The sequence below is a fragment of the Manis javanica genome, chromosome 17 (genome assembly GCF_040802235.1).
Source record: "Manis javanica isolate MJ-LG chromosome 17, MJ_LKY, whole genome shotgun sequence".
NCBI classification, from domain to species: Eukaryota; Metazoa; Chordata; class Mammalia; order Pholidota; family Manidae; genus Manis; species Manis javanica.
In genome coordinates this window covers 34,745,371-34,759,385 of record NC_133172.1, presented here as the reverse complement: position 1 = coordinate 34,759,385, position 14,015 = coordinate 34,745,371, and the positions used below count along the sequence as shown (strand labels likewise).

The following is a 14,015-nucleotide window of genomic DNA, read 5'->3' as shown; positions in this document are numbered from 1 at the left end:
CAAGTGTAGTTAAAAGACAGAAAGAGATCTCTGTATTTCTTCTAGTCTACTATTTCCAAAATATCTGATTTTAAAATGACACTATATTTCAACCAGTCAATAGACACTTAAATTAATATAGTTTAGTGAGTAAAGAGAAATATGAAACTGTATTTTCTTTAAGTAAATGTTTAAGCTTAAAGTTCAAACAACCAGAAATCTCCAGTGCCTGTACAATGACAAACAATAGCCATAAATACTATCTGAAGGAAATCAGATGATCCAAAAGAGGAAAAATGTACAATGAAATCAATTAAGTAAAATACCCAATTACCATAGAGAATTCCAATTGTCCATTATGGATCACAAAGAGTTTACTGTCTCTAAAATAAAATTTCATTATAAATGAAAATAAAATTTCATTATAGATACATTCTTCAAATAAACCAAGTTTGCTATTCTTAGAAATATCACCAAAATTATACAGAATATATAAGGTTTTATGCAAGTTTCATTTTTTAAATACACTGACAAGATCTGTTATCAATGCTAACTGCAGCAATAATCAGGCAAGTAAAGGAACTAAATATCAAAACATAGCTTGTTTCAGACAGCAAAGGGCAATTTCAAACTAAGTATAAATTTGAAATGATAATTCATTTGTTAAGTGTAGGTACTAGAAAACCTCAGTGTTTATACTTGACGTTTATATTTGATTTTCAGATGTAATTTATGCACTCATCTAAACCCTGCACATGTGTTTATTAGTAGGGGCTGTAAGTAAAAAGCTGCTTTCTACACAGTGTCAATCTGTAATTGCCCCCTGTTGATTCTCTCATTGCAATAATTGGACAATGAATCTTATGCAATTAGTCCATTTGTTCTAATTAATGCATCCAATTCATCATAAGTGAAGGAAACAAGCAAAAGTATTACTTCCCATTATAATTTTTCCTTTGCAAGCCAAGTGTCAGACACTGGGCTATTTTTTTGATTAAGGTATTACTGATATACATTCTTATGAAGATTTCACATGAAAAAACAAAGTGGTTACTACATTTACCCATATTATCAAGTCCTCACCCATACCCCATTGAAGTCACTGTCCATCACTGTAGTAAGATGCACACATTCACTATTTGCCTTTCCTGTGCTACAGTGTCTTCCCCGTGACCCCTCAAACCATGTGTATTAAACATAATACCCCTCAATCCCCTTCTCCCTCCCTACCCACCTGCCCTCCCACACCCCTCCCCTTGGTAACCGCTAGTCCCTTCTAGGAGCCTGTGAGTTTGCTGCTGTTTCATTCTTTCAATTTTGCTTCGTTGTTATAGTCCATAAATGAGGGAAATCATTTGGCACTTATCTTTCTCTGCCTGGCTTATTTCACTGAGCATAATATCCCCCAGCTCCATCCATGTTGTTGCAAATGGTAGGATTTGTTTCTTTCTTATGGCTGAATAGTATTCCATTGCGTGTATGTACCACATCTTCTTTATCCATTCATCTACTGATAGACACTTAGGTTGCTTCCATATTTTGGCTATTGTAAATAGTGCTGTGATAAACATAGAGGTGCATATGTCTTTTTGAATCTAAGAACTTGTATTCTTTATCCACTCATCTGCTGATGCACACTTAGGTTACTTCCTTATCTTGGCTATTGTAAATAGTGCTGCAATAAACATAGGGGTGCATATGTCTTTCTGAATCTGAGAACTTGTATTCATTGGGTAAATTCCAAGGAGTGGGATTCCCGGATCAAATGGTATTTCTATTTTAGTTTTTTGAGGAAACTCCATATTGCTTTCCACAATGGTTGAACTAGCTTTCATTCCCACCTGCAGTTTAGGAGGGTTCCCCTTTCTCTGCATCCTCGCCAGCATTTGTTGTTCTTAGTCTTTTCAATGCGGGCCATCCTTACGGGTGTGAGGTGGTATCTTGTTGTGGTTTTAATTTGCATTTCCCTGATGATTAGCTATGTGGAGCATTTTTTCACGTGCCTGTTGGCCATCTGAATTTTCTTCTTTGGAGAATTGTCTGTTTATATCCTCCACCCATTTTTTAATCAGATTATTTGCTTTTTGGGTGTTGAGGCATGTGAGTTCTTTATATATTTTGGATGTTAACCCATTGTCAGATATGTCATTTACAAATATATTCTCCCATACTGTAGGATGCCTTTTTGTTCTGTTGACGGTGTCCTTTGCTCTACAAAAGCTTTTTAGTTTGATGTAGTCCCATGTGTTCATTTTTTATTGTGTTTCCCTTGCTCAAGGAGATGTGCTCAGGAAGAAGTTACTCATGTTTATATTCAGGAGATTTTTGACTGGGGCTATTTTTAAGGTCATCAAATATAAACTTATTTTTTTAAAAGAAACATTTAATCTGGTGAAATTAATCCAGTTTAAGGTTCAATTTAAAACTACATCTTAAACTTCTCTGGGAAAAAAAATCAAGTTTTAAAAGGGTTCTTTATTTTACTTAAGCCTTCAGTTTGTAGAAGTAACATTGTAAGCTTTTGATGCCTTGTACTACATATTACTTCCTACTTTAGGATGGACTTAATTTTTTCAAAAAGTTGAATTTACGGAATTGTTCCATATAAACAGTTACTAAAGATACAAGTATTAGCTAAGTACTAATCACAGTCAATATTCTCTGCATGGTTTAATTCTTATTCTTGAAAAAAAAACTTATTTTTAAAAAAAGAAAATGACATTTATGCATATATATTAACATTTATGAGATAAAGATCACTTATTAATCAAAAATATGCCATGGTTTTAGCTGGTAATATTTTTTTGTTTCTTACTGATCCATAAAGTAATGACATGTCTTACTACCAATGACATTTTAAATTCAATGAAATACAGCACGCTGTTTGGTAACGATAAGCTTTACTAATACATTTTATATAAAGGTGTACTTCTTAAAAATGCAACTGCAAATCTTAATTAAATTCATAATAACAAATAATGCATGTATCAATTCTTTTTAATGAATATGTTTCAGATTTTCATTGGGTTTAAATTTAGAATATAAGGAGTGAAGTCAATACAACATTTTATTTGCTTGGCATTTAATAATAACAGAACTTAGAGACTATTAGTGGTATATGATTAATTAAAAATACATTATAAATTTATACATTTTTTCAAACTGCTTTTTTTATCATATGCCAAGAAATAAGTAATTAGAATGTGTCTACACTTTATCCATATATGAAATTCTATTATTTTGGATATATGCAATCAGGGTCTCACTTGTCATTTTATTAATAGACTATAAAGTGATAATTCCCAATTTCCGATGATTGACCTTATTTTTCCTTATTTAGATGTAAATGTCTCTACAGACATATATGTGGACATACTTGTATGTTAGTTTTGTTTAAAAACTACACAGATACATAAATATCTATATGTATGATAGTAGGTAATTAATGTTATTTCACTTCTTCCTTCTTGGGGGTTCAAAAAGGCTAGCAAAAAAGAATATAATTTCAAGATTTAATTTAATGTTTCATTGTCTTTATAACATGACATCCTTAATCTATACTGGAGTTTGACAAATATTCCTAATTAAGATGTTTTCTAATTTAAAGAGAAAAACTATTTCTAGCACCTGATAACTAGTATTCCTTCAACAGAAATAATTATGAATAAATCAAAAGAGAAAACTGATCACGAAGGACTATTACTGATTAAATTCAGAGGGCCACAAGAATGTTTTTAAGTATCAAAATCATTTTACCGATATCAGTCCCATAATCTATAACACAAAGTAAATTCTGACAAGATGGAAACACAATTTAAATGTCAGTTATAAACCCTCAATTTAAAAATGATTCAATCAAACCACGTGACACTTTATTACATAATCTAAAATCAAAGAGATCCATAAGAAAATTCTCCTGTAAGTCTAAGAATGATGTCATAATTTATTTCTCTACTCTTATTAAACCATTAATTACATTCCTGTGTTTTTATGACAGATTAGCTTGCCATTTCTGTTTCTGATTTAACAGATCAAATCCAACCATTTGGTACCATTTAGTATTTAATCTTCCATCCATTCCATTCCTTTTCATTCTGGAAGCATCTACTATGTACGTACTATTACTAAAGAAATGCCAGCCATTCTACTTGAAAGACAGGTTGCTAGAACCTGACCACCAAGATTATGAAACAAGTTAATGTAGAAAAAGGTTTTTTCCCATCCTACTTCACTATTATATACCCACTATTTCCTTTTCAACCCATACCCTTCCACATAACCATGGGCTACCCTTTCAAACTCTAGGCATAGCTCAAACAAATTTACCTGTCCTAAATGCTACTCTAAATTGAAAAAGAGCCACAATCACAGGGAAAAAGCTATTAATAATTTAACCTTTTATCCCTCCTAACAAGTGGCACCTGTTTCTGTTTTTCTAACCGTTCTTATTTAGAATCACAGCCTTAATGTTCAGAAAACCTAGGCAGATGAGTGACTTTAGGCTTAATGGAAGGGGTGTGGCTACTCGCCATGGATATTTTCCTTAAGTAACTATATGCTATTTATGTTTTCAGAAAATAATAATAGCTAATATTTGTTAAGTAAGTTCCAGGAACTTTTTCTATATTATTTTAAAATATATTTTAAATATTATTAAATCCTTGCATCCTCAAAATAACATTATGTGGCAATTACTATCATTACTCCCATTTTACATATGGGCAAGCTAAAACTTGGAGAGGTTTAAGTTATTTGTCCATGGTCACACAGCTTGTAAGTGATAAAATGGATTTGAACAAATGTAACTGGCTCCAAAGCCAAAGAACTTAACCAAATTATCATACTGCATATCCAGTCTAACTCAAAGAACTGTTGTAGAATTAAGTGGGACTATATGAAAGTTCTCTGAAAAGCTTTATTCTTTGTATTAAAAAAAAAATCTGTAGAAGTGCCAGAAATAACAAAAAGATTTCAAGCACACTAGCAAGCAGAGGCAGTATTGGTTTTCTTCAGGATTTTATCAAATGGCATATATGGGTTAAATAAACACCACCTCTGACTGACTATACATCAACCATAACTTATTTACATTCAAATTTTATATTTCATGTTGCTAGTGGTTAACTTCCAAAATACATTCTAATTTCAACTGATTTCAATCATTTGCTATAAGTAACAGCCCAATTTTCTAAAACTAATAGAAAAGTAAATTTTTTACAATAAAATGTTTAATATATCATAAGATGATGCAACTAAACTTAACTACTTAAAATGTAGTGGCTTATTGGAAAATACAGGAATGAAATATTTCAACTAATATATGAACTCTAGATTGTGTAAGAATTTCATTTCCAACTATGCTTTTTACTCCAACAAAATAGTCTGTTTGATAAAGATGATCAAGAGGTTATTGTTTTACTCCAACAGTTTAACAATAGGCAAGCTTCAATTTTTCTTAACTGCCTGCAATTTATAAATTCCTCTATAAAAAATGTCCTATATGCTCAACAACTTTTTCTAGCAACTACTCAATACCTTGCCAATTATGTATATTTCCAGTACAATTCTTACCTATTTTCACAAGAATGCTATCTCTGAAAACAAGTACTACTACACTGATCAATGCTGTGCAATATTAAAATAAATTATTGTAAATAATCTACGTATTTGTAACAAAAATACAAATATCACAGAATGAGTCATATTATTCCCCACCGTATTAATTCATATTTTTCAAAAATCTGTATTTCTCTAGTGTAATTTAATTACTTCTAATTTCCCTATAGTACATTGTTTTTTCTTGAACCAGATTAATTTCTGTATCTTTTTGCCTCTACCTAGTCCTCCCAAAGTTTAAACTTCCTGTATGAACTTTCTCTAACAATATCCTCTTGCTTTATGCATTATTTTTAATACCCTTTCAAATAGTACACTACTTTGTCTATATCTATATACAAAATTGAAAAACTTTTATTACATTAACTTTTAATACATTAAAGGATTAAGTATGAGGTTTTCCAAATTAAAACTAAATGTAATATTGGAGAAATAAGATAGATTCATACAGAAAAACCTTTAAATATACAAGAAGAAATTTAACTTTCAAATTTCATTTTAGTGTCTGCAAATGAAATGCAGTATCAATAATATCAATTATTGCTCTATTATACCATGAGAGCCCATGTTATTTAAGGGTTTGCATTGAAAACATATCAGGACCTAATGATACAATTCAGTTTAGTGGTTGCATTTAAAATGCTGAGAAGTAATTTTGTTTACAAACGTGTGTTAGTTCCAAATATCTACATAATGTATTAATCATTTCTTAAGCAAATGAGGATTTCTGTAAGGGAATTCTTTCTACATTGTGCACTCTTCTGTATGAAAAAAAGAAACCAGATAAAACACTTTAAAGTTCACAGCCTTCAAAATGACCAAATACTCTGGCAAACACAATTCTAAACTAAGTTGGCCTTGGGATATTTTTACTGTTACATGAAAAACAAACATACCTATAAGGCAAAGAAAAACACTCATTATATTCTATTTTTTGAAAATGTATTAGATAGGTAGTTCTAAAAACATTACTTGGATTAATGTGCCCTCCTAGAGCAATTCTTTGTCCTTATAATTACCGTGGAGCATTAATCCACACCTGGCCTCCTTATTTACATAAAGTAAATCAGACAGACTGTTAAGGGAGTAAATCATTAAGAGCCTAAAGCTGCTTTCTGTTGATTCAAATTGTCTTAGTTGTCTTGTCATTCCATTTAGTCCAAACTTGTGGGTTTATGAGAAAATATTGTATTTGATGTTTCCAAACTATAAAATGCTAATGAATACAGCTAAGAGGTAAAGAAATCTTGTAAAACACTTGAACGCACATTCTATAAAGAAAGTGAATTTGAAACTGGTACAGCAATATAGGTTTGTTGTTTTTTCTTTTCCTGTTTTATACACAAAATATTTTCCTATTTTAAATTCGTGTTACTAATATTAATGTACAAAAAGCTATGTTCACAGAATAGTAAAATTTAGTAAATCCTGGAGTATTACCTCATTCAGAAAGGAAATAAGGTACACGTAATATTTACCAACTTAAAACTCCATATTGGGAGTAAACACCACACAAATCAAAGTGAAAGATTAGACAGACTGCATTTTAACAAAAAAAATCCAAAGGATTTAAATTTAATTCTTAACCAACTTACCCAATTTTTGTCGTCTTCTCTTTTAACTTGGAACAAGTTTTTGTTTTCTTGCTCTCTTTGTCCTTTGGCTTAGATTTCATCCTTCTACCTTTCTTTTCCTCTTTTCCTTCAACTGAAGCACTAGGAAAGTTTTCAGGGCTCATTACTCGTGGAATATTGCGTTCCCCACGCTCCTTTGCTTTTGCTATGGCCTCTGATATTATACGATTAGCCTTTTCTTGCTTGCTTTCTGATTCCACCTTTTTTCTTTGCTTCTTCTCAGACATGATCCTCACCTGGGTATTCTGCAACTTAGTATATGTCCCAGAAACATCACTCTTCTTGGAAGATGGAGGCTAGAGAAATCAAAATATGTTTTATATAACATATCAAAGAACATCTAAAACAATTAAAAATAAATGGAAAATTTTAAATTAAGCTTAAAGAGTAAAATACAAGAGCAAATACATGTTACACATTTAAAATTAAAACATTTTCCTTATCTAGAAATTAGTGGGGGTATAAAATGAAAAGCTCAACTACTGCTTTTAAAAATCAAGGTTAAAGGATAATACAGATTTATTTATATTTTCATAGCATTTTTGATTAGTTAATTTAAGTTTTGTCCTGTAAACACAGCAGATTCCAATTTTATCATGTAAATATTCTGTGCGTTTGGAATAAAAGTATTTTCTGTCCTCACTCCACAACTCTGAAAATAATTACTAAATTTAAAATAGCAATTCTAATGTAAAATGACTACTCTTTATATTTCACTGGTTTTTTTAGAAAATAAAGCCTCTCTGCTTTACAAGAAACTAGAACCGAAATTACTTAATAATTTTAATGTGCAATCTCTGCAGCAACATAGCTAGTTAGTAAACAGACATTCCCATACTTTAAATTAGAGAAAGTTTTCGTCTTCCCATGAGAGAGTTAAATGTGATTTTTTTTCTCTTTCTATACATAATTATCTTGCTCAAGCAATTCTGGAAGAAAAAAAAACAAGTTTTATAGGTTCATGTTAAAATTATTAATATTTTAGCACTATCACAGGAAGCAGATCAACAGCATTTTAAAAAGAATATACTCTCCAAACACGCATCCATCCCCATATACTTAGATCACAGTTTTGTTACGTCCTTACCCGTAAACATGCCTGTGACTATAGCAAAGGAAAAAACCACCAGGAATTTCCAAACACATTTTCATGCTGATTCCAGTGTGCTTCACTGGATATCTTTTCTATACCTGCCTCATCAAAGGTTTCATAGCAGTGCAGTTGCACTGGGAAAGGAAGGAGGGTTTAGAATCGTTCACAAAAATGCCACCTTAAGGCCTACAGGCGGTAACAAATAATCAAGACTCGAGAAAACAGCAACAAGCTCAAGATGGCGATGCAGTACGACTCCCGCAGCAGCAGCCAGTAATAAGGAAGGTTATTCAATCCCATTAGCCTTTTAGCCCAAAGAACCCCTCCTCCTCCCACTCATTCAGGCTTTCACTTACCCTTCCTCTTGGCCTCTTCACTGAAGACATTTTGGGCGTCAGACAAAGGCTTGCCCTCTGCTTTTTCACCACCCCAGGCAGTGCTCAAGAAAAAAGCATTGAAGGAAGATTCCTAAATGGCCTATTTAGCAAGCTGCAACCAAGAGATGCACGACCCTCCACAAATAACACATTGTGATTTATCAACACATTTCTGCCCTGGCGGGTTTATATCCACTGTTCATCCTATTTAGATGTGAAAAAGGCTGTAAACCCCTCTTAAAAAGCTGAGTTTCCTGAATAGCTGTAAGCAGATAGCCAGATTCCAACAAAGCACAGAAAGAAATGAATGCACAAAGCATCAAAATGCATCAGCATGAATATTAGAGATGTCGTTAAAAATACTGACTCCTTCTGCGGAAGTAGGCCAGCAGATGGTGCTACCAGTTATTATTCCATTAGACTCTGCAATTTAACCCCCAATGGACTGTTCTTCCCGGCATGTAACACATTAACTCTCACACTGCCATTTCCTGCAGTAAAGTTGTAAAATAATATACATAAAAGCCTGATTTAAAAAAATTATCAGAAAACTGAAACTGTGGTAAAATGGCGTCAAGTAGCTATCAATATTAAAAAACCAATTCCAACGCAGTTTTTACTGGTGAAAGATATTTTTCTCCCTGATATTCTAAAGTACTTAGAGTGTAAAAATAGCTGAAGATGAGCAAAGGGTTAAAGAGCAAGTCATGCAAATGAACACATAGCAAGTGACTTCTCTAAGAAATTAGATAAGGTCTCCCATGATTCTTCTAACAAAAAGAATGTTATTTTTAAAATAGAGAAATGAAGCTATTCTTTACACTTAAATTCTAAAAAAGAAACTGAAGATTCTGAAGTGAACAAGAGAATAAAGAATCACACATAATTTTCTTACTCATTAAACCTGGATAATAAGTACATTAATTTATTTTCCTAACATAAAAAAACTCCTAAAACCTTCCTGACCTTTACTCTTCACATTCTATTTTAACTGAACTGCTGAGTTTTTCAGATAAAATTCTAGTTTTAGTCTTGCTAAAAATAACTAGCAAATTTTCTTGAATTTGATCAACACACCTTTTCTTTCTATAAAAATTGAAACTACTTTGGTAAGCAATGAACTTAAATACCTAAAACAAAATTTCTACTACTTCAAAATTCAAATTTACCTCCTTCAATAATACCATGTTTTATTTGGTTTTGGCAAGTCATCAGATAATTCTACCAAGAACCTGTTTTGCTTCCCCCTTTTTACGAAAGGTATTAAAATGGAGCAACATCGTATGAACAGTGTCCTAGAAAGACTAATCTGGACAGCAAGAGAGGAAATTAAAGACAGAGTACTACTAATGGTAAGGAATGGATCAGACAGACCTGAGAGGTCAACTATGTAAAAATCAAAATAACCAATAAGAAGGGCTAACTAACACTTACCAAGTGCAAGGCACCACTCCAAGAATTTTACCTGTACTAATTTAATCCTTGTGGTAATGGAGAGGAGGAGCAAAGGGGAGGGATACTCTTATAGCAGTACAAAGTATCTTGTTTTATTGAGCTTTGTTTTACTGAGCTTCACAGATATCATGTCTTTAACAAATTGAAGGTTTGTGACAATCCTGTGTTGAGCAAGTCTCTCGGTGCTGTTCTCCCAAGAGCATTTATTTGCTCACTTTGGGTCTCTGTGTCTCGTTTTGGTTATTCTCACAATATTCAAACCTTTTCCTTTTATATTTATTGCTGATCTGTGATTAGTCACCTCTGAAGTCATATTTTGATTGTTTTAGAATGCCATGAACTGCACTCATATGAGATGGAGAACTTCTTCGATCAATATTGTATGTGTTTTGACTGTACCCACGCTATTTCTGGTCTCCCCCCCCTTTCCTTGGGACACAATAGTATTGAAATTAGGCCAATTAATAACCCTACAATGACCTCCTAAGTGTTCAATTGAAAGGAAGAGTTATATGTCTCACTTTAAATCAAAAGCTAAAAATGTTTATGCTTAGTGAGGAAGGCATGTCAGAAGCTGAGGCAGGCTGAAAGCTAGCCCTTTTGGGCCAAACAGCCAAGTTGTGAATGCAAAAGAAAAATTCTTGAAGGAAATTAAAAGTGCTATCTAATGAACATGCACATGATAAGAAAGCAAAACATCCGTAACCTTCCCTTAAGCCAAAGCCTAATCCAGAGGAAGGCCGTAACTCTCTTTAATTCTAGGAAGGCTGAAAGAGGTGAGAGAGTTGCAGAAGTCTGAAGCTAGCAGAAGTTGGTTCATGAGACTTAAGGAAACAAGCTGTCTTCATAAGATGTAAATGCAAGGTGAAGCAGCAAGTGCTGATACAGAAGCTGCAGCAGGTTATCCACATCTAGCTAAGATAATTTATAATTTACGAAGGTGGCTACACTAAAAAACAAGATTTTCTATGAAGATGAAACAGTCTTATATAGCTAGAGAGAAGTCAGTGTGTGGCTTTAAAGTTTCTAAGAACAGGCTGACTCTTGTTAGGAGCTAATACAGCTGGTGAAGCTAATGTTCACTGACCATTCTGAAAATCCTAGGCCCCCAGGAATTATGCTATATCTGCTCTGCCTGTGCTGTATAAGTGGAACACCACCACCTGGATGATAGCACATGTTTATGACATGTTTTACTGAGTATTTTAAGTTCACTGTTGAGACCTACTATTCAGAAAAAAATATTCCTTTCAAAACATTACTACTCATTGGCTATGTACCTGTTCACCCAGGAGCTCTGATGGAGATGTACAATGAGATGAATGCTATTTTCATGCCTGCTAGCACAACATCCATTCTGTAGCCCATGGATCAAAGAGTAATTTTGACTTTTAAATCTGGGACTGGATACTCAGAGAAGTCAGAGGGAGAATATAAGATGTGGATTCTCTTGCCCATTTCTTTCAATACCTTTAACTCACTAACACTATCCACAGAACCTAGGATGATTTCCAAAATATCTCACTTTCCCATAAATCTGTTCAAAAGATTCTATTATTTGACTCAAAATCCCAGTTATTTAACAATAAATCTTAACAGTAGACAACTACAGAAAACCATGATTAAAAATGTCTGTTATTACAATAATCTAAAACTGTATTCCTATAGAGTATTAACAATGAGGTGTTAAGTACCTAAACATTTTAAATGTAGGCCATTTCCTAATCACATATATACACAAACATGTAAAAGGGTGATTGATGGACTTTTTTTCCAACATTATGGTTTTTCTCTTTTTTCTGTATATAAGCAATCAACAAAGTCTGTCAAATCTGCTTAAATGTATTTTATTTTCTTTCTCCGTTGCAACAGCTCCTGCTGTATTAATTTCCCGCTTGTTATGGTTACATGTACTTATATAGGAAAATATCTTTCCTTATCTGTAGAAAATATGTATTTAAGTCCTTGGAAGTGATAGAACATCAGGTATACAATTTACTTTCCAGTTCTTCACAATGTAAAAATACTTCTTTGTATTTCCCTTGTGATTTTTCTGTAAGTTTGTCAATAGATTCAAAATACAAGTTGTTTAAAAATTTTAAATAAAGGAAAAGCCTTTGTTCCCCAAGAACCTGTATGCTAAATGAGGGAAAAAAAACACACAAAATGGCACAAACATTAACATCAAATCAAAATATTTATAAGAAAAAGAAATCATAGGAAAGAAAGACATAAAAATATCATGTGTGATGTACTAATTACTTTGATAGTAACTCAAAGGATTATATATCAAGATCCTGAGATAACTTTTCAATATTGAGAACTCAAACATTTATGTTATGAGTGTTTTTCAAACCACAGGTGGTCATGATATATACATTTAGTAGGTCCAGACTAACACTAAAAAAATGAAATAGAACAGAATGTAAAAAGATGGTGTACAGCCTTTGTGAATGCTACCTCTTTAAAAAATTATAAAGCTTTTGTATCACCTGTTATTCCTCTTTTCCTTCATCAGAGAAAGAAGGAAAGAGATTTGGGCAAGAAATAGAGGTTAAAATTTGAGTGGAGACTCAGATCCCCCTCTCTTGTGGAATACTTTTTCCACAAAATCTACCCCTCACACTGGGGAATTCATCCATTTTAAATATTTTAACTGCATACAAATAATTATTGAATCACCAATGTTACTGAAGTGCCTGGAAATTACAAATTTTCAAAAAGGGGAGAATGATCACATGGCTACTATACATCTACTATAGGGCAGAGGTTCCTCTATCAGGGAAGAAGTATATTAAAAAAATATGAGTTCTACTTCACATATTAAAGAAAAATAAAAGTATAAAAGGTCTCAAATAATAAAACATGTAATTTTTCAACAACATAGATAAAACTGAACTATAGCTAAAAATCCCCCAACCTTAGTCAGGAGAGAGGACTCCAAGCTTCAGGGCTGGGTGACAAGGTACACAGAGGTTCCAACGGAAGAGAATATAAAACAGAATAAATATAGTAAGCCTTAAACAAGAATAAGTTTTACTGCCCAGAGAGACAACATAGAACATAAGAAAACCAACAGAAGAGAACCCAAAACACCAAGGCTAAGAAGCTGGCAGATGAACAGGAAGGAACTAATGAAGGAAAACAAGAAACTACAAGAATGGTAAGAAGAGTACCAGCAAAGAGTGGTGTCATGGGAAGCTGAAGGAGCAAGAAGCTCTGTGGTCAAGAAGAAAGTTATCACATAGTAACCTGATATTAGAAAGCTAACTTATAAGACATTTTTGTTCTATCAAATTGTTTATAGTAAGCATGTGCTAGTTTTTATTCTCTTTAAGAAGAGAAATAGATAAGGGTGGAGAAGAAGAAAGGGGGTATTATGATTAGCATATATAATGTGGGGGGTGGGAGAAAGGAGAGGGCTTTCCAACACAGAGAAGACAAGTAGTGATTCTACAACATCTTACTATGCTGATGGGCAGTAACTGTAATGGGGTTTGTAGGGGGCACTTGGGGTAGGGGAGAGCCTAGTAAACATAATGTTCTTAAAAATATATAAATAAGTAAATAAATAAGAAGAGAAATAATACGTTAAATATTCATATTAAACCAACCTTCTAAAAACAATAAATTAGCAGTTAATTTTAGTAATATATTTTAAACATTAGTACAGTGACTTCTTTTGGTTCTTCTTTATTGTACGTAACACCTTTTCCAGAACCTACCATAAAGACTTGCTTTTAAAGAAAAAGAGGGGAGAAATTTGACCCAATAGCTAATTATAGTCTGATGGAATCTTTTTCTGAGTTTTACCCTCAGTTTTGTTTTCAGATTTTGATGGAAATTGAAGCAGTTATTTTA

At 32.8% G+C, this 14,015-nt stretch overlaps 1 protein-coding gene across 12 annotated transcripts in view; it reads right to left on the bottom strand.

The window, feature by feature from the left end:
* CHD9 (chromodomain helicase DNA binding protein 9) overlaps positions 1 to 14,015 on the bottom strand; it is a 236,065-nt gene that overhangs the window by 132,523 nt on the left and 89,527 nt on the right. For 7 of the 12 annotated variants that reach the window (XM_073225725.1, XM_073225723.1, XM_073225719.1 and 4 more), the window contains exon 3: positions 7,191 to 7,525. In XM_073225725.1, the coding sequence (XP_073081826.1) occupies positions 7,191 to 7,525 (335 nt within the window). Of the gene's footprint in view, positions 1 to 7,190; positions 7,526 to 8,067; positions 8,196 to 8,316; positions 8,627 to 8,678; positions 9,663 to 14,015 lie in introns of those variants that run through there. The other 5 variants (XM_073225727.1, XM_073225726.1, XM_073225728.1 and 2 more) reach the window with 5 other exon arrangements.